Genomic DNA, 24,876 nt, shown 5'->3' with positions numbered 1-24,876 from the left:
TATAAATTGTTATTTAAGTTATTAAATAATTTGTCTAAACTTATAAACTTTGGTTTTAAATAAAAAAAATATTTGGTTGTTTAAAATGTATATTTTTAAAAGCTTTAACTACTAATTTATTTATAATTCTTTAAAGGTTAGGGAGAGCTCCCATAAAATATTAAAAATTTTATTATTTTTTGTGTTTTGGTTTCCATTTCTTGAATAAATTTTAAGTTTTGTAAAATTTTTAATGAAATTAAAGATCGATAATCACGTATTATTCCCGGATAGTAAAGTGAATATCAAATATTATCCACATACTTATATATTTTAAATTTTTATTGTTTGTTGATCTATTTTTTAATTGTGATAATCAGGCAAAAAAAAGAAGGATAGAATAGGAAATATTAATATTTTTAGCCTGCCATGCAGAACTCTAAGAAGAAACTATAAATGGAAAATTATGAGCTTATAATAGTTAAAGATATTTATTAATTTTATTGGATGAATGTACAGACGATATTTATAATTAATAAATATTTATGGAAGATTTAATTCATCATCTGAAAATATTGAAAAGACAGGAATACTTTAAACCTGTTTTTAGATTTGGTTCAAACATTATATTTTTAAAAATTATAGGGTTGAAAAATAATAACTGCAGGAATTCCTTTCGGAATAATTACAAGAAAAAGGAACAATCCTTATGCCATTCTAAATATTACATTTTAAAAGATAAGTTTTTATATTTTATATAATATTCAATTTAATTTATATATAATTAAACAACTAGTGAAGGAATTTTCAGTGCCCTTCCCTTTATTGGATAATAAGGTTTTCTTACCTACCTTGTGAGAAAAAAACAGGCGTGATTATGCGAGGACGTGCTTTCACCTCAGGACAGGTCGTAAATGAATATATATATTTGATAAAACCAATACCAAACGAATTAATAATATTTAAAAAAATTGTCTGTTTCTTATTTTATCACATAATTTTATTAATAAATATTTTTAATGATGTCCAGAGACGCCGTTGTTTATAAAGGTTCTGGTCTGGTAACAGTTCAGTAGCAAAAAATTCAGAAAGTCATGGCTATGTCACGGTTTAGTTGGTTAAAATTTAAAAGATTCCTGTTCGGTTATGGGAAATATTGTAAAAGTTTTTTTCGGTTTTAAAATTTTGTAATATTTATATCAAAGGCGTCCAAAATAAAAATATAGAAAGATACACAAAAACGTGAATTAATTTTATTGAAGAAATCTACAATACAAGTGATAAAACAAATTATAAATAAATAAGTATCAGTAGAAACGTTTTAAAGTTCGCACTTTTAAATTAAATATGATTTGATAATTTGTAAATTTTAGTCAGCTAGGTGAGACCGGGGTACTTGGAATACAGGGGAACGTTAGATCATTTCAATTATAATTTGAGCTATTATTTAATGAGACTAGAAATTTTAACCTAACATAGATAGTTTTGTCATACATGATTGACTAAAAAAGATTTGAAAAATATTTAGTATTTTAATTTTTACAGAAGAAAATGTGTTTTACCAAAAGTAATAAATAACAATTGCAAACTTTATCGTTTATATTTATAAATAAAACTTTTAATCTTAATAAATAAATTTAGGGAAGTTAAAACCATATTTTTTAATTTGAAAAATTTTCAGAATCAATAAACAGGATTTAATATGTTTGAATGATATTTTGATAGTATAGTTGGGAGGGGACACACCATTTTTGTTATATAATGTATTACAATATTATCAATAAAACTTAAAATTTTATTAAAATTTAATCATTCATAGTCCTACATCGGAACACCGGATAAAGCAAGATCAATTAAATTAAAATTTCTTACAATCGTTAATTATTAATACAGTATAAATCTTATAATTATTTATAAAACATTAATTTAGGTGCAAATGGAGAATAAAAATTATCAAGCAGTATTCATTTTCCAGCTAACGATGAGAATCAAAACAAGGATTATTTTAGAGATGAAGATGAAGGTTGTATAATAAATAATCTTAGTGGTATCTAATTATAATAACAACCACGGAGTTTGAATTACAAGGGAAAGGGATTATGTTAATGATCAAAAACCAAAAACGAAAACAATTATAAGCTGGAGATCAAATGATTTATATAATTTTCCTATATTTATCTTACTTATCCAATAGAATATTTTACAGTTAATTTTATTTATTGAAATACGAAGGAAGATGTCAAAATTTTCAAATAGAGTTACTATTATATCAGAAAGTTATATCGATATGCATTCCGTAAAAATAATAATAATTGAGAGGGGAATATAAAAAATGTGGTATGAATCTCCATGAAACTTTTTTTTAAAATATATCATATTATTATATTTAATTTACATTTCAGGTTTTATCACTGGGTTCCGATAAAGGAAAAATTTTCTAGAGAAATTTTTTTTTTATAAAATGAGATTCCCTTTTATTATTTACACAACAATTTTAAAAAAATGAACTCGGAAAGTTTACTAATCGGAGAAAATCAGCAAAAAATTCTTATTTTTCATTATTTTTTTTTAACTTGATTGGAAAAAATGGTAAGTATTTCAGAATATTTGTTAAAATATTCACCTTTAATGGCATAAAGGCACATTTTTATAATTTATGTTGGAGGAAGGGCGGGAAGGAATTTATTGGAGTAAAAACTAAAATGTCCCCTCCGTACATACAACCATGAGTGAGAGAGACCAGAAACAAAAGATCCTTAAAACATTTAAGGAACTATGGTTGGTAAATTAATATTGAATAGGTTGTTTTCTTTTAAATAAAGCATTCGCAATATATTTATTGTTCCGCTCTAATGCGCTCGCGATAATGACTTCGCGCAAATATATTCGCGATAGAAAATTTTATATAAAGTGCTCGTGATAAATGTTTCGCTATAACGGGTTCGCGATAAAAGTTTCGCTAAAATACATTCTTAAGTATTTGTGGAAATAAATTCAGATGACGGGTTGTTATAAGGGTTGGCGATATTGTCTTCGCTATATATATTGCGCAGAAAAAATTTGCGATATTGGTTTAACAATATTTCTTTAGCGATAAACTACATTCTAAGATCGCGATAAAAGTTTCGTTGAATTGCTTGAAACGCTGTGGAGTCGATAAATGCGTTGATCAAGAATCCCATTGACCTGATTCGATTCTAGCAAGGATCATATTTTTTTTCTGGAGTCAACTTGGGGGTTCAATAGTAGATCGGACTCGACAACGTGATTCGGTAATATATAAAAAATTAGTGTGTCTTATTATAACATCATCAATTTAGTAAAAATAAATAAACATCACTAAATTATCAAAAGTTATGGATGAATATTTAAATTTAATGCATAACATTAAGAATTTCCCTTTACGCCTTTTTAAAAATTTGCGCATCGACTCTTTCCAAACTTGGGCCTAAAAATTTCTGCCACCGGGCGGCGGGTTCCTCGAAATAATTTTTTCCAATTGCGGGTCTCTAATAAATTTTAATAATTATATCATAAGGTTTAATCGCATAATTTTTTTTGCCCAATTTACAGTTAAGAAATAATATAATTAAGAAACAAAACATTAATATTAGCCGTATTATTATTTAATCCACATGATTTTTAATCCCTAAGCTTCACAAGGGATCATAACCATAAAACTTAAATGCATTGTAAACTATATAAGATGAAACCGAAATAAAGAAGAAAACAATCGAAATGCTGGGGCAATTTTATAAACGGCATCATTATATAAAGTCGGTAAAAATGCCAAACGAAAAATATAGAAGCCCTCATGATTTGTGCATTTGGTGGCCTGATTAGTATTTATTCGTACAAGTAAAAATGGGCATATTATCTATGCCAAATGTAAAAATATAGTTTCATATGAATATGATTTTCGTATGAATATGATATTTCAAAAACTAAAAATATGTTAACTAGAATTTTTTTTTACTAAGTACTCTCAGTACTCTTTTAAAACACTATCGCTTAAAAAACACATTCGTGAGCACCCCTTCCTTAATATAAACGCTAGGGCATCACATCTCCCTCATTATAGAAATCCCAGTTTCCGCATTCTCAAATACAAAATATTATATTTAATTAAGAGGTTTATTATTATTATTTAATATTTATTATTATTATTTTCATTTAAAACTCAAATAAACTAAATATTAAATTATAAAAGTGATCAAGTTAATGGGAACAACAGTTTTAGTAGTAAATTATACACTCTTGTTATGTTAAGGAGAAACGATGCTAATTATAGCAATTTTTAATCAATTTTTTTGTATATTACCTGTAAACTATTCGTTGAAAATCTCTTTTTTTAGGAAAAAAATAAATAAAAAATAACAAGAATCATAATTAAATATGTAGTTAGACAAATATTTTCCCCTCGCGGCTAAAGATATATATATTTTTTTTTAAAAAAATTTATATTTTAAATAATAAATATTTTAAAATCAGTTTTTTGAGCCCTCCCCTTCGCCATTTAGAATACATTAGGTGGCAATCGCATCTAAGTTTATAGGGCGTATTCTGGCAGAGTCATATATTATACGATGAAATAACATAATATAGTTAATATTCTCGTAAAAATTCAAAAAATATGCAAAAAAATATAATAATTTATTCGCTTCCTAGAGTATTCGTCAACATGATTTATTTATAACCGGGGCGTCACATTTTGTCAATTTAAGAACACAAATTTCATGACATTTTTTTTTTAAAAATGTTTTAAAGATATTTGTTTACATAAGGTTTTTGATAATAAATTATCATTATCTCTAAATTGTTTTGAGAAAGAATAAAAAACGGCGAATTGGGGAACCCAGTCTGACAATATTGTCGCGATTATGAATTTATTAAATTTTAATCTCGAATTATTTATGAGACAATGACAGTTGAGTTAGGGAGCGAATGTCCCCATCCCGATCTATTGTCTTGCAGATTTCTAACGGCTAAATTGATAATGTGGAGGCTTCGTTTTATTTAGTCTTTCCATCTTTCCTGTGATTTTCCTAAGAGTCCTTTTCTTAGTTCTTTCTGATCAGAAAAGCTCTCAACTCATATGCCAAAATGATATAGCCTCCATTTATCTACTATGCGAAATGTACAATCTTATTAGAAGAATATATTTTTCTTTACAAATCCTTAGAATTCAGATTTCTTAATATATAAAAAAACTAAGCACTGAACGAAAAACTTAAAATTGTGTCCTTATTATGAAAGAATTCAATAGTTTTTCGGTATCTGCTCCCACTAGAATATTGGTCAATAAAAGTGGAAAAGAATTGAGGCAAACTAGAAATATTTTAATAGATTCCTGGGCTTTCAGGAAATCAAAGTTTTTTTTTTCAGATTGCGAATTAATTATAATATATTAGGTTAAGGCATGTGAGTTGCAATATACATAATAATCTGTTTTATGAAAGGCTAGTATTTGTTTTTTAATGAACTTTATTTACATGGCTACTGATAGGCAGTAGCCAATACCCTTTTATCATATTTAAGCAGGATTTATTATTTAATAAATATTAAAATGTAATCAGGGCCGTGCAGAAGAGACCTTTGATTATCTAGGACGAAAATAAAATTAACGACCTTTTAAAAACTCTCAATTTACCTAATTATAAAAACCCATATCAAGGGGTTCAAACCGAACCCGAACAAGAAAATAGGGGTTTTTGAGGAAAATAATCGAACCCGAACCGAACCCGGAAATTTTATTTAAACCCGGGTTCAAACGGGTTTAGTGTATTGTTTAAATTAATATAAGATATTTGTATAATTTTAAATACAAATATTAATAATTTACTTGACATTATATAATATTTTCAAATTTCCATTTAAGTGAAGTGTTAATAAATTTTAAACAACTTACATTTACTCTATTTTTAAATTTTTTTAAATTTATTATCAAAGATTCCTATTGGATTGATAAATTTTAAACAATTAAAACGCCATTTATTTTTAATATTTAACTTATTCTCAAAGATTATTAATTGGAGGAAAATGAAAGTGATCAAGTCAAAGTAAAAATTACAATACTGGATATTGTTAATTTAAAGAAATACCTCTAAATAAAAATTTTTAAATCTATACATGACTATACTTTGTATTTTTAACTATATTTGCTTATAAATAAAATAAAAAATTTATTTTTTATACCAAATTTATGTCTAGTTTTTTAATTATGATTTAAATATGGAATATTTTTTTTTATTAATTCAAAAATTCTTAAATCCGAGCTGAACCCATAACCAAACCCGGGTTCAAAAATATTTCACTGAACCTAACTCGAACCGAACCCACCTATTTTTTTTAACCTTAAACAGAACCTGAGCCCGCATCCTAACCCATATCTAAAAAAAACAAAATATTTTTTTAAAATAAATAATTAACATAAATAAATGCACAATATAATAACACCACATCATGTATGCCGTTGGATTTAATATTTTTATTTTGTATTAGATAATGTCGAAAAATATAAAACAATAAAATACGATTTTAATAATATATTAATATTTGTTAATTGCATTTTTGTCTATTAATTTTTACTAACCAGCTGTTATTAAATTTTTTACTCGATGAGCAAGAATGTTTTAACTATGAATTTCATACGCTAAAAATGCGCTCCACCTGAGCTGTGGATGGTATTGCAAGTCATATATTTAATAAAGGTCTTATTTCTAAAAATTTATAGAGAATATCTAGTTATATATTTTGTTTCAAATAAATCCGATAGACCATTATCTTCCAAATTTTCCATTAACTCTTCATTAAAAAAGAGAAGATATTGTAGAATAGAGTCTCTGTTATAAAGCTTCAACATTTCTTGGTTTTATGCGAGCTTCTTAAAATATGTTATAAATTTTCTTCATTATAGGCGTCACATAAATTGATTATTTCTTCACTTTCCAAAATGAAAAATGCGTTTATAATATTTCTATATAATTTATTTTAATATTTGATTTAAAGAATTAAGATTTAAATACTTATTTTAATTAGATTAGGCCATGGTAAAAATAACATTATCTGAGTCTGAATTAGAACTACCATCTATATAAACCTAAACATAATAAAATATAAATACTCGGTCCAGAATGGGAGCGCTCCACTTGCTTAATTTGTTGAAACTGGGAAAAACGATTTGAAAGTTTGGATTTAAACAAATATAAGAAAAACTTATGGATCAATTTAAGTAAAAATATGGTATTCTTGGAGGTACTTAATTCCAACTTATTTATAGAAATAATAATTTAACTGACTTAATTGTTTTTATTCTATAAAATTTAAAAAAATGTGCATAACACAGGTGATTGATTATGAAGTGATAATATCATGCAATATATAACAAAAATTATGGAAATATAGCAAAATTGACAGAACTGACTTCGCCAAGAATTTATTTTATATATTGACAATTAAAATTAACCCTTAGCTCAACAATCTTAAAAATGATGGGTGATGCTCTCCAATTCTTGATCGACGAAATTACATTAATGAAATAAACACTAGTTTAGTCAGAGGAAAATATGCTGAGTAAAAAAATGAAACCTTTTATTTAAAAAAAAATTTCTTTTAAATTTTAACTTGAATGTCGGAAAAAAAACTATTCTATTTAAGAACGTGTTCGTTTAAAACATTAGCAAGTATACATTGCATTTTGGAACATTTTTTAGCCCAAAATCCCTGATGACTGCCCTTGTTTTATTCATTTGTTATAAGGGGCAAAATCTAGATCTTTAGGCACACTTTGTTTACCAATAACCAAATTATTGCACTATTTTTTGAACCGTTTAATGTTTTTACTATGATCTCCTGATACTATATAGCCTTTTAGAATTGGTTCAAATACTTAAAGTGCAAATTTTATACTTATCATTTAATGTACTAGATGCCCTTCCAATTTCTATATTTGGCAACTAGTGATAGTGAGTTTTAGTGCGATCCTCTGTCATCAAAATCTGATGTATCAAAGCCACGAAATCTTATTAACCAACTCCTTTGAAATGTTAGAAACTTATTCTTATCAGAGTTTGATTGTCTAAAATTTATTGGAGGGTTCCATATGGAATATTTTTGAATCTGGTAGACATTTTAATTTTATTTTTAGTTATGAATTTTTGTAGCGGCATAAGGATTCGATATTATAGTTGGGTAATGGCTAAATATCGGCTAATTAGGCTCAATTTTCAGGCGCCTGTCGGAAAAGATCCATTAACCTTAAGGCCTTTTAATTTATATGAGTTTCTTTCAAATTTCGGTTTCTATCCTTTTAAAACCTAGAGGCCAAAGATAGTTTTCGGCTAATTTGATTTAGCGCTAAAAATAGAGTAATTACCCAACTATACTTGATATAAAAATTAGAACCAATAAGTGATGCACCTAAATGAATGAGTGGCCCGGTATGATAATGTAATGTTAGTGTTGCTAAAAGGCCCGATTAGCCAAAATAATATTATATAAGCATCGAGATTTGGTAAATAGATGTATAAGCATGCGGGCTTACATAGTGTTAATTTTGTTATAATCTTAATAGGGCCGTTTTTAAAAATCGACCCGAATCGGGGTTTTTAACAACACTATAATATGAACTAATTTTATACGCCAGAGGAAATAATATATCAATGTTATAAATTTTGGGGAGAATAAAAAATACATTTAATCATGATATGTGAAAGTGCTGGGAAATCGTTGAAATTATCGTAATTTTTATATTTATACAAAAGTTGGGATCTTTTTAACTAGCTTTATCTGGATGGCAAAAAAAAATCAAAAATTAATAAATAAAGCGACCTAAACATTTTGTTCATTCAGACCTCAGACAGTATGGTGAAAATTACGTTTAATCACAGGCGACCTGAAAAAGGGATTTCCAATGTGGTGGACATAAGTTTAGAACCAACAACTAAATTTTAATAATAATTTTTTTAGCTTATTACATCTTACCCTGCGTAAACAGTTAATGCGAATTGGCGGCGAAGTATACAAAATATGATATCGCCGCGAAATCGCGTTAACTATGAATGCAGGGTTATGGATGTAGATTATTTTAAATATGTATTTAGAAAAATGGTTTTTATTTCACAAAGTGAAAAGATTCATGATATATTTTAATCTTCCCATTTTTTCGTCAACTATATTAGTATCTCTATTTACAGATTGAAGATAATATATTGAATGGAATCGTTATTAATATATCATAAATTTTTATCTCGAAAATAATAAAAATTAATGAGTGTACTGGAATAAAGGGTTAAATATTACCATTTAAACATTTATAGCAACTTATAAGTTAATATTTTTTTTATAAAGCAGCTAGTGCGGTCAAAAACATCGATTTATGGCTAAAATCTTGGTCTTCGACAAGTCACCACAGCAATTGCTTCAAAAGTATCATAAAGAATAAGAGATGTTTCCCTGATCAGCCCATCTATGGTTAATGAGACCTCCTGGTTCATTCCTGCATATAAGCAAATAAATTATGGGCTAAAATTAACTTATTTCTTTGCTATGTTTAAAATGACAATAGCATTTTTATTCATATAAAAATGTATAAAAAAGTAATTTATTTTGTACATCATAATAATTTGACGATATTGTATTCATGTTTTTTTTTCACGAAAATTTGATAATTGTAAATGACGGATTTAATTATAACCGATTTTTTCATAAAATACTATGGATGGAGTGGGGTAGCTAATAAAACAGGCTTATCAAAATAATGATAATAAAATTGGAATGCTAACAATTTATAAAATAATGCTACGTCGTATTTTTATTTATAACTAAACATATTATAAAAGCTATTTTTTTATAAACATATATAGCATTATACTTAATGGAGGGAAATTCGCAATAATAAAGATAAAAAAAATAATAAATTTGAATAATATATACTTTATATGTATAATTTAATAATGTTATGTATAAATCGTTAAATAATATATATATATATATTTCTTAAATATAATGAAAAGCAAATTACAAAATATGTAATGAAATGTTGGTAAAAAAAATTATATTACAATAACGAATCTATGCTTATATAAGAATGATTGGATTTCCGTAGATATTATAATAAAGGATTCTTGAACTATAAGTAATACATATAAATTGTGGTCCAATCAAGTAGTTTTGAATATTGGGTTAACTTAGATGGTTCATGACATTCGTATTTTTAATAAATTCGAATAAATCTCATTTCTTGACAAATTTTTTCGGCGTCGCATTACAAGAATTAGCGGAGCCAACAATAGTCTTAACTTTACTAACTTTTGTTTTAAAAGTAACGGTGGTTAAGGTGGTCCCAGCAAGAGTTTTTGAGTTGGTAGAAGCGCTAGTTTCAATGTAATTCTCTGGCTCCACCTCTCCCCTTTTTTCAATTAGATTAGAAAAAATGACAGGGGATTGGGCTCGGCTAGGAAGGCGCGAAGAAACACGGGAATTCGATCTGGTACTGGATTTGCTGTTATTTGAGCTGCCTGAATAATTTAAAAAGGTATTCTTTTTCTATAAATTCTTTAAAATTTTAAATTAACCATAATACTGAGTGCAATTTAAAAGATTATCAAAATTAAAAGATATATATTTAGCTCATATTTATTGATAAAATTTAAGGTTACATTCTTTAGCCGCATATTGCTTAAAATTTAACTGATATCAAACTCGACATTAATACCTATGCCTTTTTTCGCGATTCCGCTGAAAGGAGATGGGGAAAAAAATTGGTTAGAGGCTGGATATTGCTGATGAGGTGGAACTGGGGATTGAGAGGAAGAAGGGGTACTGCTAGCTGTTTTATTTCCGCTAGAGCCATAATTGTTATTAGAGGAATTAATTCTCCAAGGTGTAGATCTGGGGGTCTTTTCTCTGATCTTTTTTGTTTTTATTGAAATAAATTATTAAAAGTGAAAAAAAAATCGGTGTCACAAAATCTACTCATTACTCATCTTTGAGCAACCAGCTTAAATAAATCAGCTAAATCTCGAGACGCGTGGTAATCTTTCGAGTTAAACCTCGAGACTGACCTGATAGTTTTCGAAAAAACTCGACTAGGTTTAAAATAAGAGTTGATTGGCCCGTAAAATTTTCCAAGACCGTGCTGGGCAATTAAAAAAAAATAACATTTTATCAAATGCGAGAACTCGTTTGACACCGACTTATCTAACGTATGTCACAAACCATATAAAACATAAATAAATTAGAATATCCTGATTGAATCTAAATAATTTAAGACATTTATTTTGATATCAAAAAAAATTCTTAAAATTATAAATGATTAAGATGTAAGCATACTTTAGTAATAGGCCCGGGAGTATTGAAACCTAGTGAAGATAGGAAAGAGGCGGGACTAAGGGGACTACTGTGAGGTGATTTGGCTTTGAAGGATGCCATGGCCTGACTAACCCCCGATGCCAATATAAATGGTTCTCTCAGTTCTATGTTAGTTCGTCCTTTAGCTAGAATAAACGATGATATTATAGATTAAAGAGGATACACAAAAATTAAACAAGGTTTGATATAATTTCCAATACTTCCTTTTGATTGTTTAAAGTCAAATTATCAAATCTGTTCTTTCATCTATACCCTAACCTTAAATACATTTTATTATTTAATACTAAGCATGCGTAAATGTTAACAAATTAAAACACTCCATTTACCTCGACAAGGGTCGTTTTTAACCAAAAATTCTTCCAGAGCGACCCAGCCACCTCCTACTCTAACCATCACGGTGCTCCTTAGTATACGCACTAATCGTAGCTTTTGAGAATCACCAAACTAAATTTTAAATGACACAGTATAGTATTCGTAAGTAAAATGTTAAATATACAACATCGAGAAATGAGAAGGAAGCGGATAGCAAATGAAGGAGAAAAGAATATAGTAATTCCAAGTGCTCAAAGTGAATAAGATAGAATAAATCAAAAGAATTAAGGGACTCTATACAAAATTTATCCGTTCTAAAATTTAAAAGTGAGATCAGATATAGTAAATAAAATGAATAATAGATTATTTACTATGTATTTTCCTTCACCGATATGGTCTACTTTATATTTTCTGACACATTCACAAAGATTAGCCTGCCTCTTCACTTCATCCTTAACCTTTTCCACTTCGGTCACTGGATTGATCTATTATATTAAAGCATGTAAATGATGAGATTTATAGAAGCAAAGATGGTTTTCTTATAGAATTTAATAAATTTACAATAATAATTGCATCATAAAATAGAAAATAATCTTTAAAAACATTCCTTTACCGTTTGACCAGATGTAGACGAGGGTCTAAGAGCCTTCATGTATTCTTTGTAATCTATGTAACCATCAGAATTTGTATCTATAACCTATTTCAAATGTATTATTTAGAGATATTGTTATTGTAAAAGTTTAGTTTAAATCAATCATTCATGTTCAATACCTTACCTATCCCAAATTAAATATTATAATTTTTTTTAGATGAAATCACGGAAATGTAAATTTTTATTATATAGGTAATAACTATAAAAGTAATAAACCTTAGCTACTCGTTCCATTTCGGGTCGGGTGGTAGGAAAATTAGTGGAACATATTCCATCTATAAATTCGGCTAGTGTCATACGACCGTCTCCATCCTTGTCGTTACGGCGAAAGAAATCCATTATCCTGCTCTTCTTGTGGTTCATCCAATTCATGTACTAAATATAAAGATTTTTTAAAGATGTATTGGACTTACTATTTCCAAGAAATTTTTTGATTCGTTAAAATATAAGAAATAATAAAATGTAAAATGCAAGATAAAGGGGTATAGCGAAGAGATAGAAAATGTTAAAATTATTTCATATTTTAACAATCAAAAAAATAGTTAGAAATTACTTACGAACCATTTATTTCTAATTATATTTCTAAGTGAGAGGAAATTAAAAAATCAAAGAATATTCTTTTTAAAATAATAGGCGACAATTTTAGACAAACATAGCCTACCCTCTTTTTCCATTCTTCAAACTGAAAATCTTTCAACCGATCTACTTCCTTAAGGTAATTCAAGTGGTCAGTAAGCTTGGTTTGCCTATCGATGGATAGGAGCCACACACATCGCCATTTGTGGAAAAGATTACGAATTTTGATATTTTTGTATTCGGGATTTGCGGTGGAAGCACCATTTTGGGCTTGTTGTTTATGGGGGGATAGGGTTGAATTTTCGGTGGTCAGACTATGGTAAAATGGGATGTTTAAATTATTTTATTTTTGTCAGATGATAAATCTGATCCTATAATTTGTGGATGATAATAAACTCACAAATCAAATTTATAACGTGCAAAAGACTACACCCATCGCATAAATATAGAAAATAATTATAGATTTAATCCTGCACAATAAATTTAAAAAGGACATGGGTGGAAAATAAAATTTCGTTATAAGATATTTTACTCTGTTTGTGATTTTTTATAAGGCGCATATTTAGAACGTTTGAATTTCGAGGTATCATTAGCCAAAATAGGAAGCATAGACTGATTTACCGTCAATTTTTGAATATCTTGCTGCTTGTTGTTCATATCTTCCATGAATTCCTTGCAAATGATAATTTTTTTGAAATTTAAGAAAAATTTGCCATATTTTTTTTGTGGCTCCTTTTAATAATCGTATATTAGACAAAAAATAATGTAATAGTACCTTGTGTTCTTTTAAAAAAGCTTCGACGCTCTCTATATCGGTAGGTAGTGGTCTTTGATCGGCGGCCGTGAGAGTAGCCTCAGCCGTGGTCAACCAAATTAATAACTCATCCAGTAATTTAGCCCGGAATTTGGTCTCTTCCAGCATTTGGGCCAATCTTTCCTGAAGCATATCACGTTTGGAGCTCAGGTCGGTCCACATCTGTTCGACTAGGGATGTCCAATTTTGGATAGACCTGTGCGCCTTGGGGTTAGCGGAGCTCAAAATTTGACGACTGAGCTCTTGGATTTTGTGGTACACGGGTTCCTGTTTTTAGGGAAACGTGTGAAAATTATTATCATTATGTGAAACGAAAAGAAAAGGTTTTCAAGTATTTTCCCACAATATATTTAAATGCATTACTATACTAAATCCACATAATCTCAATAAAGCAAAGCATGGAAATGAATAAAATCATTTACACGTCGACTAAGTTCATTGCGATAAGCTTGACAAGCATCGCTTTTCGAAGTTAATATTTTGAGTCCCAGATCAGAGGCGGCCAAAAGGTGGCCCGTTTCTGTGGGGCTTCCCCCGATTCCGTTAGCTATCTTCTCGATATCCTTCCTCCCTTCCCCGTCCATCCAATCCACAAGGCATCGAACGTTAGATTCGAATTGCTCGGCCATCTCTTTGGATTTCGCGAGGGTAGCCGTAGTATCGGAGGCGCGGGAATTGAGAGTTTGCCAAAGGTTTGTTAGTTCGTTTAGATTTTGCGTTTCGAGCAAATTTTTAGAAGAATTTTCGGAGGAAGAATTTGAAGAGGCAATCGAGGCGCGGAGAGCGTCAACGTTTGCGCTACGAGCCTCGGATTCGTTTAAAAAGAGCTATTATTTTTTGTTATATAAGGACCATTACACATAAGCTTATTTATCGAATAATAAAATTAATACTTTTGCCAATGTTTTCTCTTTCACCATCTTTATAATATCCCAATAACAAAACATATTGTTGAATGGTTCACAATGTCCTTAAAATATCCGATATTTTTTCAAGTCTAACAAATCCTGAGAATTCAATGCTGACCTTTACACACCTCAATCGGTTTATTTATTACAAAAATTAATATCCCTACTCATTTAATTTTTAATCTCTTTATTCAATTTTAATTCGATTCATAAAGTTTTAATCGAGATCTTATAAAGTCTTTATTTTATCCATTTTAATTGAATGATTTTATTTGAACTTAAATGACAGCATCAGCAATCCAGAAAAAATGACACTTTACAATTAAGTATTACCCTGTGATTTTCCATCAGTCCATTAACCGTTTCACAATCTCCATATAGACAACCAATTTCGCTTTCAAGCCTAGCGGTCTCCCGAAGGGACCATTCCTTGAGTTCGGCGCAAACGGCTCTTATCTCACCTCTCAGGATTAGATCGGCTTCTAAAGAACGTTGGTGATGAGCGGATCGTTCACTAATTGCGATCCAAGATTGTTTGAGATTCGTTATCATGGATTGGATCTGTAATCGTATTATAAAAAAAGAGAATGGGGTGAAGGGTTAAAATAAATTTTAAAGTAGTAAATATTTGAAAAATAAGTATAAACCACATTATAATCGCATTTTAATGAAGGTGGTGATGTCTGATCATTGCAGTCTTCGACAAGATCCTTGCCTTTACGTAACACCAATTCGTAATCTGGTTGCAAAGTTGATAATTCAGTTCTGAGAACCTTAAAAAGGTAAATGTAGAAAAAAATATATATTAAAGAATAAATAATGCAAATCAACGGTAAGTTTTGTGATAGCCTATGTTAATGGGTAATTAATTACAAAAGGTGATTCGATGTTCGAAATTTCATTATTAAAGAAAAAAATATGTAATTCTACTTTCAACTGCCCCAACATAGTCTTGGTTTTGTCGTAGTGAGTCGTAGCCTCGTTCTCCTCATTCTTTTGTTCCACGTCAAGCGAATTACCAGAAAATATACCATTTATCCTACCTTCCAATCCCTTCAATCCTTCTTCGACCTGAAACGTGAATCATTTTATAAATTGAGTTTAAAATATATTAAGTGCTATTAATAGTGAGGATTTCCTATGTATGACCAAAATGGGAATTTTCATTTTATATAATTAAAAAAATATTAAAAATGGTAACCTTCCCGTGACAAGAATAAAAATCGGTCGCGTCTTTCTTTCCCCTCTCCAATTTTCGTTTAAGTTCGATGCCGGAAGAATGGACTTTATCCCAACGATGTCTAGCATTGATTAGACAATTCTTGATGACCACGCAATCTTGTTTGAGGCAAAAATACATGAGGCGAGTACCGAGTTTGTCGAGCTTTATCATATCTTGCGTTTTGTAGGTTTCGGCGGGTTTGAGGTAACTGGAAAAATGTCGAAAGGGCGAAAAGGTTTATATTTACAATGTTTTTAAAAAAATGTTACGGTTTAGCTGTCAATCTATTCTGAATTACTAAAATGATAACATAAATTATAATATTTGTGCATTATTGAGTGACGTCTTAATAAGAGAGGCATATTAATTTTGAATACATCCTAAAATATTCGCTACTGAGTTTTCAATATAACCGAAATATTCGCGATTAATTGTAGACATACAAAATTAAATTTAAAAATTCAATGTTTTATTTACTTTTCATTGAATTCGGTCGAAGTGACTGAAATTCGATCCAGAGTTTTAGGAATACCATCTTCCCTATAACGGTCTAAGAGGGATTCCAAAGTTGCCATATTACTGTGGCATTCTTTCAAATAATCTTCAAATTCTTGGGCCTGTTTAAGAGCTACCTCCAATTTGGTCTTTTTTAAAATATATATTTATTTAATTATTAATTAAAAAAAATCTTAATAGTAAAATGCTTTTATAAGAATATGATTGCAAAATGACAATCTTTCTTTCACTTAAAAAATGAACTCAATAGATATTGTCATATAAATAGATAATAAAACCTTTCTATCTCGAACGCGGACCTGTACGGCATCCCACTTGGTTTTCAAGGCATCCAAATATTTTTCCAGAGACGCCCCATTAGAGAAAGCCTCCGTGTTTTCTGCTACTATGCTACATTTTTCTTTTTGTTTCAAAACGGTTTCACCGCGAGATAAGAGAGATCTATGGTGTAAAAAGGTTTATCAAAAATAAATATTTTCTAAAAAATTTGGTTATTCATAATTATTCAAATTTACCTAGACTTTACAAAATCTAATTGAGATGGGAATCGTGAATAAGGAGCATAGAATATGAATTAGATAATATTTATGCACTATATTATAAATAATCTGCAATAAACGACTGAATTAAGTAATATTTAAGTATTATTTATAAATTACAATTCACTTTTAAATGCATGAGAAAAAAAAATTCAGCCCCAAACTTTGGGGCAGTTATGGGCCACCCGATCCTCCGTTTACGCAGGCGACCAAGTATGATCTTTTAAAATTTAAAATATGAGAAAAATTGGCAAATAAATTACCTATAATGAGATTCCCCGCTCTCGAGTTCTTTTATCACCCTTCCTTTGAAAGCATCGATCTGTTCACCCACGGTTTGGGGTAGACCTCCTAGAGGGCCCGCTCCGCACATGTCTCTAACATCACGCATTACATTGTTGCATTCCATACCACTTTCATTCGCACCGAAGGTTAGTCTATTATTAGGTCCGCCATCTAGCCCGTAATAAATAGTGGTAAGATCGTGGTTATTAAGGTTGGAAGAATTAGAACTACTGGTGGGACATAGGTATCTAAAATATTTTGAAATTTATAATATTAATATCTTTATAATATTCTAACAGATAAACTATGTCTTAGAGAATGCCCAATTATTTCAAAATAAAAATTAAGAGATTTAAAATTTAGTAATTGTCCATGCAATACCTAGAATCCAGTCTCTCAAGCCAGTCCAGACAATCTCTAACTTCAGCCAATAGGCCCTGCCTATCTCTTAAAGCGCCTTCTAACGCGGAGTTTTGACTTTCTAACTCGTCTCGACAAAGTCTCCATCTTTCGTTCAAACGCGATATCTCTTGATTCATCATGTAATGATTGTTGCTTTGAATGGAGGAATTTAGTAAGGTGGAGGGGGAATTAAGTGAAGTGAGCGAAAGGGAGGGAAAGGAAGCAGCCAAACGGGAGGACTGAGCTAGGGCTAGAGCCGAGTTCAAGGAATCTAAAGTTTGACGCTTATGAGCAGTATCAGTTCGGAGAACTTTATGCCTTGTTTTAAGGTAGTATAAAAAAACTTTAGTGAGAAAATATTTAATTACTAATCACCTATTAGATACAACGATACTAAATTTTTTTTAAATATATTTAATATAGGATATTTAGAGTTTCTTTCCTTCCTTCTTTATTCTCAAAGCAATACAAATAACCGAAATCAATGTTGTTGATTATAAAGAGAAAATATTTATATAGAAAATTTTCTTTAACTTGGCCATCAATATTTCCAATGCCTTAACATCCAAACTCTCTAGCATTTCCGGGAAATCTCGTATAGCGGTCTCGGCGTGTTCCAACCACGTATTCATTTCAGTCACAGCTCCAGTTAAGTGACCCAACTCTACCAAAGAATTCTCTAGAGCAATCTGTCGATCGGAGACATTCTGACACAACATTTCCCATCTATTGTTGACTTTATTCAATAGTTGAGCGATCTTATTATCGTCTTCGGGAGAGTGATCCGTTTCATTATATTGATTATTATCGTAAGATGGAGTTGCAATCATATCTCGACCCAGGGTGTTTAATCGTTGAAAATCTAAGGCCTTTGGATCTATCTGAGATTTGAGCACCTTGAGGGCGTGGTCGGCCTGTCGAAGGGCTTCTAGTTCTGATTTGCTCGATAAATTTGTATCGTTTATAGAGTCTTCAGCTGAAGGAGAGTTTGGCTTTGTATCTACGATTATTTGCAAATCTAATAGGATTTCAAAAAAAAGAATTGATAATTATATCATACAAAACTTATTTTGAGGTAAAAAATCTTAAAATGATACTTTACAGCGTTGAAATGAAAATTATACACTATCGAGATAAAAAGTTAGATATTTTTTAACTAATATAATTTATTGATCCTTAGATAACATAGCTTAAAAAATAATTCAAGTAAAACAAGCCACTCTTCCCCATCACACATTATTATAATCTGCAAGTATTGTGGGTTAGTGTAACAAAAAACCAAAACAAAACGTTACCAGCTTCAGCCTGGTCCAAAAAGCCCGCGAATTCGTTTAAGGCATCGTAAAACGCAAAACACCGGCTCATGGCTTTTCCCAAATTTCTTTCCCGATCCACCAAGCTTCGCACCGTGGTAGAAAACGCTGAATCTAGTTCGTGGACCGAACGCGAGAGCTCGGGCCGGTCTGGGCAATCCTGATCGATCAGTTCCATTAGGTCTGAACCCGTCCGCTTACATTGTTCAATCTCCGGGCCAACCACGCATTCGAGCTCGTCCTTCAAGGCCTGTTTAAAAAAATGATATAGCAGTTCTCGAAGATTAAAATTATATTTATATTTAAATAAATAAATATAATATATTTATCCTCCAAAAAATTCTATGGGTTTAAAAAATAGCGCTTAAAATCCTGTTAAATTATGGGGGTTGGCCCTCATTGAAATTTGTAGATAGCTTCCACAAGGTTAACTAAATACCAAAGTTACTATATTGGAAATCTTACCTGAATCTCGTCCTGTTGTTCTTGCAGAGTTTCGGGAATAGTGGCCGGAATTTCTAAAAACTTCAAATTTTCTTGGATTTCTTTCAGCGCTGCAAAAAGAGCGAATAATTCCTCCCAAAATTTGTTGGAAAGTTCGAGGGTGTCTTCCAGCGCTTTCCCTCTCGTTTCCATCGTAGTCATTACAGCATTCCATAATTGATTTAGTTTGTCCAGTTTTTCTTCGATTTCTATTGTAAATTTGAATCAAGTGTTATATGAGATAAAGATTTATTCAAAATCCGGGGAAAATCGGTTTATGAGTATAAAAAGTATTTAACCGAATTTATATTTTGTTACAATAAATTAGCGATAACCTTAATCTCGACACATTATATATAAGTTATGTATATATTGATATATAATTTTTTTTTAAATAAATTAAAACCATTTCTCTTATCTTGCATTTCTGGCGTATCACCCGCATTCAAGGAAGAGTCTTGCGTTAAAAATTGTTCAGCCCTTTCTTTAACACTAGAATATAAAGCGACTCTTTGACCTAACACTATCCAGGTTTATATAATAAAATAAAATATTGTAGCATAATCTTGTATTTATTCAAAATTAAATAAATGAATGTTATAGTCATTTATTAGTTACCTTCTGCCAATCTTGAGTTATCCAATATTTGGCCTTTGATTTTATCAGGGAAGCAAGAAATGGGTTCGGCTCTAGCTAATCTATCGGCAGTCTCGGCTATCCCCATCAAAAAAGCTTCTAATTTTCTGGAGGTGAGAGCTATATCCCCATTTAAATCAGCTTCATTGTATTCACGCTGGCTAACTGACATGGCGTTCGGATTCTCGAAGGCACCACTATCCGGTAGTGTGAAATCGGGAAAGGATTGATTTAACTGGGAAGCGAAAACGCTTCTCTCGTTGTTGGGCGAAAGATTCAAGGCACCTAAATGGTCCTTAACAGCTAGGTAACGCCGTTTTAAGTCGGTCATAAGTTCTGTCAGGTGTTGTTGAACTGGGTTGGGTTCCATTTCTAAATTTTTAATATCAGCCGTTTTATTATCTATTTCTGAATCAGAATCGGAAGAGTAATCGAGGAGAGGAGCGGCGGAAAGGAAAATAGATTTGGAAACGGATATAATTTGGTCGGAATTTTGGGTAATTTTATCTAAACGGGACTCGTTATCGTCGGCGGTCTTGATCAATTTCTGGAGAAACGATAAGAACACGGGAATCGATTTTAAAAGAAACAGAAGTAGAGTTTAAATATGTGCGAATAAAAGTGTTTTGTAATTTAACAGAATTAGATTATAAAAAGTATTGTGTACAAACTATAAAAAAAATTTTACCTATAAAAACTTCAAATTTAATAAATTGTTATGTATCTTTATTCCTAGGGGTGTAACGATACCACTTTTGGAGGCCGATCTGATATCATATCTTATTTTGTATTATACTCATATATCTAGTTTTGCAAAATCGTCATAGTCCATTTTTAAAGATGGTTAACACAGTATTTTATCCCGAAAAATATTACACAAGCCTGAAGATTTTGCTCATAGATGGCACAAAGTTTTGCACTAGGCGAAATCTCGAGGCTTATGCATTATTTTTCTGGTTAATATATGAGTTAGCCGTTTTTAAAAATCGGATCAAATTAGCAATTTTGCATCACTACATTTAATGGTATAACATCTAGAATATAACTATACCATAGCATAAGTCATTAAAATATATTATAATGATCAGTTATTGTTTTATTCATGAATCTAAAAGTATGTATATAAAATATTTTTACCTAATAAATAATAAACAAAAATGTATTATAAAATTTGAGATAAATTTTTTAAAAATTAGGACGCCATTTTATCGGATCGGATCGGAAAGTTTTACAATATCCGCCAATATTAAAAAGGTAAAATATCGGCTCGATCCGATATAAAATATCGATACACCCCCTACTAATTTCCATTTATTTAACTATCACGTGACTATTATTTGTGTATTTTAATGATTTTTAGTAGTCATTTACCTGCAAGGACAAACTAATCAACCTCTTCAAGGTTTAAAATTTTTTATCTTCAATCAAAACCTTTATCTCCTCGAAGTCCTTTATCGTAGTATCTCCATCTTCTTGTAATAGGGACTCGCACTCATTTTCGGCTTCATCTAGCCAAGTCACGAATGAATCATAATCGGCTACAAAGTTTTGAAGAGAAGGCAGGAGCCGACGAAATAAGCTTATCTTTTGTCCGCATTTCCTACTCACCTTATTCGATAAACGTTTTAGTCTGTCGTAGTTAGCGGTAATCTCGTCGATCAAATTGTTGCTACAAATATAAATATTTTGGCAATGGGAATAATTTTTTTTAATGTTTAAAAATCCATATTTATTTAAGTGTTTTGGAATAGTAAATAAAATGTAATTTGTTTTGTGAAGTGTTGTTAAAAAAGCCTGAAAAAAAGACTCGAGTAAGATTGCCAAGAATAATATTATGTAATGGCAAATAGATATCAAAACCTTTCTGCCAAGTATGAGAAACTCCAGGAGAATCTTATTCGGGTCGTTTTAAAAAAAAATTATTTCCTTCTTCCTTCCTCCCTTCCCTTCATATTTTTTAAAAATTAGTAATCTATTTTCCTTTTTCAGTAATAAAAAATAATTTTGATTATATTGTAAACCTAGCTTTTTTTTCTATCGCTAGTTCTGAATCATTCTCCCCTTCCATCTCTTTAGATTCATTTTGGCGGTCAGGCTTTTTGAGCGAATTATTGGAAGAAGATGCGAATGAAGACATCTGTTTCGAAATAAATGGGTAAGCTTCCCGTACGGTTCGATTTATTTCGACATTCAAATTCTTTATTCTGGCCTTAATTTAAAAAAATATATACTTATCGTGAAAGTTTTTAAAAATTAAATTATCAGGGGGGAGTATATTTCTTACACCACACTTTAATATATATTATTTGTTAAACGTTAGCATGGATATGATTAAGTAATATTATTACCCTTATGTTCTAATTATTCCAACATATATTTGCTTACAAATTTTTCTATTTACATAAAAATAATCAATTTTAATAACATCTAATTTATATAAGATATTAAATTATTCATTATACGTAGTTGAGACCTGTTTGTCTACCATAATTGTCCCTTATAATATGTTCCACTTCAAATAAATAATGTTATCATGGCATACATAAACGAATTTAATAATTCTCAACATAAAGTCTCTACGATAACGAGAGCTTCTTTCTAACAGGTAGTATTATGCTGGCCATATCAGAACGTTCTCCTTAGCGCATGTTAGAAGATAGCAAACCATTAATCGAGCGTTGTTAAACATCGTTTCCAAAAATTTCGATATTTTAAGCGTTTTCACATTAAAATTTTTTATCAACTGCTTATAGTTATATTAATTTCGAATAATTTCATTTCAGAGTATAAGATATATTATATTTTAACCTGTATAACGTATATCAATATATTTATAGCTTTAATTTAAAAAAAATAATGACTAACAAACGATAGAACGTTCTAGAATGGTTTTAGGAAAGGTAAACAATTTAAAAGGTTAAAAAATAATTTATAAAAAATATATTGAAGAATTTGTATTAAATGTTAAAAATGGCAATGGAGTCGATAGACCTTTGAAACTTTATTTTAAATTTTAAAAAATTTCGAGAGAACTCATCATAATTTAGAACTTTTTTTGAGTGGTTCACCAAAGTTTTGACGAGACTAGAGACACCCCCTCCCCATTCCCAGCAACATTAATGTTAATACTGGGTTAATCTCAAAGATTAAGTTTGTTTCATAGAAATACTAAAATTAAAAAAAAATTTGTCGATATTTATGTATTAAATCTATCATATGTGCAATTTACATTTTGTCCTTGTATATCGCTTTCGAGTAGTTTCAAATTCTCGAGACGCGTTAGAAGGGCGTCCGGATCTAACATGTACAAGGCTGTCCGATGCGTTTCAACCTTATTTTATCAAATATAAAATTATGATGTAATAAAATTTTATGTCCACTGAAAAATGGAATGTAAATTAGTCAGAAAAAATATAAAAAAGTTTAAAAATAACGATTATGATAATAATCACTTTTCTATGTTATATCTTGGCTAAAATTTTAATATAACATATTCACAATTTATATTTTTACTAATTTGCGTTAAAAAAAAATTTAAAAAATAACGATGACAATTGACACTCAATTAATAAGATTATATAGTGAGTTAGAGCATTATAATTAAAAGAAGCTATAAGTAATTTTCCCACCCCATAATATTAATATCGAAATGTTATTATTATATTTATATATTTATTGGAGTCAACCCTAGTCGGCTTTTGGTCGAAAAAAATGACTTAGATAATGTGTCAGGTGAAAAAAAGCAACCTAAACCTTAGGTCGTTTTTTAAAAAACGACTCATATTTTGGGTCTGGTCGAAAAAAACGACCCAGATTTTGAGTCGAAGTAAAAAAAAACGACCCATATTTTGGGTCGAGATCGTTTTTTTCGGCTTGGCCTAGGATCGGGATCGAAAAAACGACCCAAACTTTGAGTCAGAGTCGGGCTTAGCAGATTAACAACACTAATATTAGGTTTATATAAAAGATGTAAAAATTCCTCTAAAATTGTAAACGAGTTACGTTACTTTTAAAAAGGAAACGCCTTACCATTACCCCTTTTTAAATTTTTTTTAAAAAAGTAACGAATGACTTTGAGTTTATGATGCAGCTTACCAGCATTTTTAAATGTTTAAAAAAAGAAATTTATATAATATTACTTTTTGATCACTAATCACACTCGATCTCCCACTTTTTGAGGACTCGTTGCTATTATTGATCTCCTCAGGGTCAACTAAGGACAAATACGCGGCCGCGTCCCGCATCCAAACCCTAAACAATTTTAAAAAAAGAATTGCATGAGTAATCTAATAATTTTATTATCTGTCTATATCCAAATCATTCCTCAATTTATTTTTGTAAAAAAATCTTTTATAAAGTAAATCTGTTGAGAATTTTATCCATAAAAAAATTTTCACGATGAAATCAAAATCTACTTTATCCTTTTTTAAATAAAAAAACCTGGTTTCTTCGACATTGACGGAGAGCGCCTTAAGTTGGCGAGTGATCAACGAAAGTTTTTCTCGGCGGGTTTCGAGATTCGATTTGGCTGAACGGAACCGGGAAAGGTCCTGATCTACGAGCGTTTTCAATAATTGAGTCATTTCACAGAGATAAGGCACCGGGGTTTGAAGAGAATCGCCAGGATTTGGAGAGGAATTTAAGTCTGTCGGATCATTTAGACGCGATTTGGAGTCGTCTGAAATGGGTTGATTATTAGTGTGCTCTTCTAGGTAGGAGCGAAGATCGTCGGCGAGGGATACTTTTTCTTGACATTCAATTTCATGTTGCTAAATAAAAATTGAGGGAAGAGATAGGATATCATGGAAAATTGAATAAGATATATGTTATCAAGGTGTATACAATTATCGAAACTTTGTCCGCCAGTTA

At 30.1% G+C, this 24,876-nt stretch overlaps 1 protein-coding gene across 2 annotated transcripts in view; it reads right to left on the bottom strand.

The window, feature by feature from the left end:
- Positions 1-9,611: 9,611 nt before the first annotated feature.
- The window catches only part of LOC135929119 (microtubule-actin cross-linking factor 1, isoforms 1/2/3/4/5-like), a 69,718-nt gene continuing 54,453 nt past the window's right edge, over positions 9,612-24,876 (bottom strand). For both annotated transcript variants that reach the window (XM_065465626.1, XM_065465627.1), the window contains exons 45-73: positions 24,448-24,776; positions 24,147-24,258; positions 23,237-23,338; positions 22,029-22,216; positions 21,439-21,676; positions 19,990-20,554; positions 19,778-19,894; positions 19,354-19,580; positions 18,871-19,138; positions 18,110-18,593; positions 17,555-17,893; positions 17,152-17,421; positions 16,628-16,790; positions 16,311-16,477; positions 15,813-16,041; positions 15,542-15,682; positions 15,259-15,384; positions 14,945-15,172; positions 14,126-14,530; positions 13,665-13,970; positions 13,422-13,561; positions 12,975-13,203; positions 12,530-12,688; positions 12,275-12,358; positions 12,033-12,146; positions 11,676-11,793; positions 11,311-11,474; positions 10,694-10,889; positions 9,612-10,496 (exon numbers count right to left, since the gene is read on the bottom strand). In XM_065465626.1, the coding sequence (XP_065321698.1) occupies positions 10,213-10,496; positions 10,694-10,889; positions 11,311-11,474; positions 11,676-11,793; positions 12,033-12,146; positions 12,275-12,358; positions 12,530-12,688; positions 12,975-13,203; positions 13,422-13,561; positions 13,665-13,970; positions 14,126-14,530; positions 14,945-15,172; positions 15,259-15,384; positions 15,542-15,682; positions 15,813-16,041; positions 16,311-16,477; positions 16,628-16,790; positions 17,152-17,421; positions 17,555-17,893; positions 18,110-18,593; positions 18,871-19,138; positions 19,354-19,580; positions 19,778-19,894; positions 19,990-20,554; positions 21,439-21,676; positions 22,029-22,216; positions 23,237-23,338; positions 24,147-24,258; positions 24,448-24,776 (6,492 nt within the window). In that variant the 3' untranslated portion in view covers positions 9,612-10,212. The remainder of the gene's footprint in view (positions 10,497-10,693; positions 10,890-11,310; positions 11,475-11,675; positions 11,794-12,032; positions 12,147-12,274; positions 12,359-12,529; positions 12,689-12,974; positions 13,204-13,421; positions 13,562-13,664; positions 13,971-14,125; positions 14,531-14,944; positions 15,173-15,258; positions 15,385-15,541; positions 15,683-15,812; positions 16,042-16,310; positions 16,478-16,627; positions 16,791-17,151; positions 17,422-17,554; positions 17,894-18,109; positions 18,594-18,870; positions 19,139-19,353; positions 19,581-19,777; positions 19,895-19,989; positions 20,555-21,438; positions 21,677-22,028; positions 22,217-23,236; positions 23,339-24,146; positions 24,259-24,447; positions 24,777-24,876) is intronic.

Source organism: Gordionus sp. m RMFG-2023, chromosome 4 (assembly GCF_954871325.1).
Source record: "Gordionus sp. m RMFG-2023 chromosome 4, tfGorSpeb1-WG-v2, whole genome shotgun sequence".
Taxonomy (NCBI): Eukaryota; Metazoa; Nematomorpha; class Gordioida; order Chordodea; family Parachordodidae; genus Gordionus; species Gordionus sp. m RMFG-2023.
This window is presented reverse-complemented; position numbering and strand designations above follow the sequence as displayed.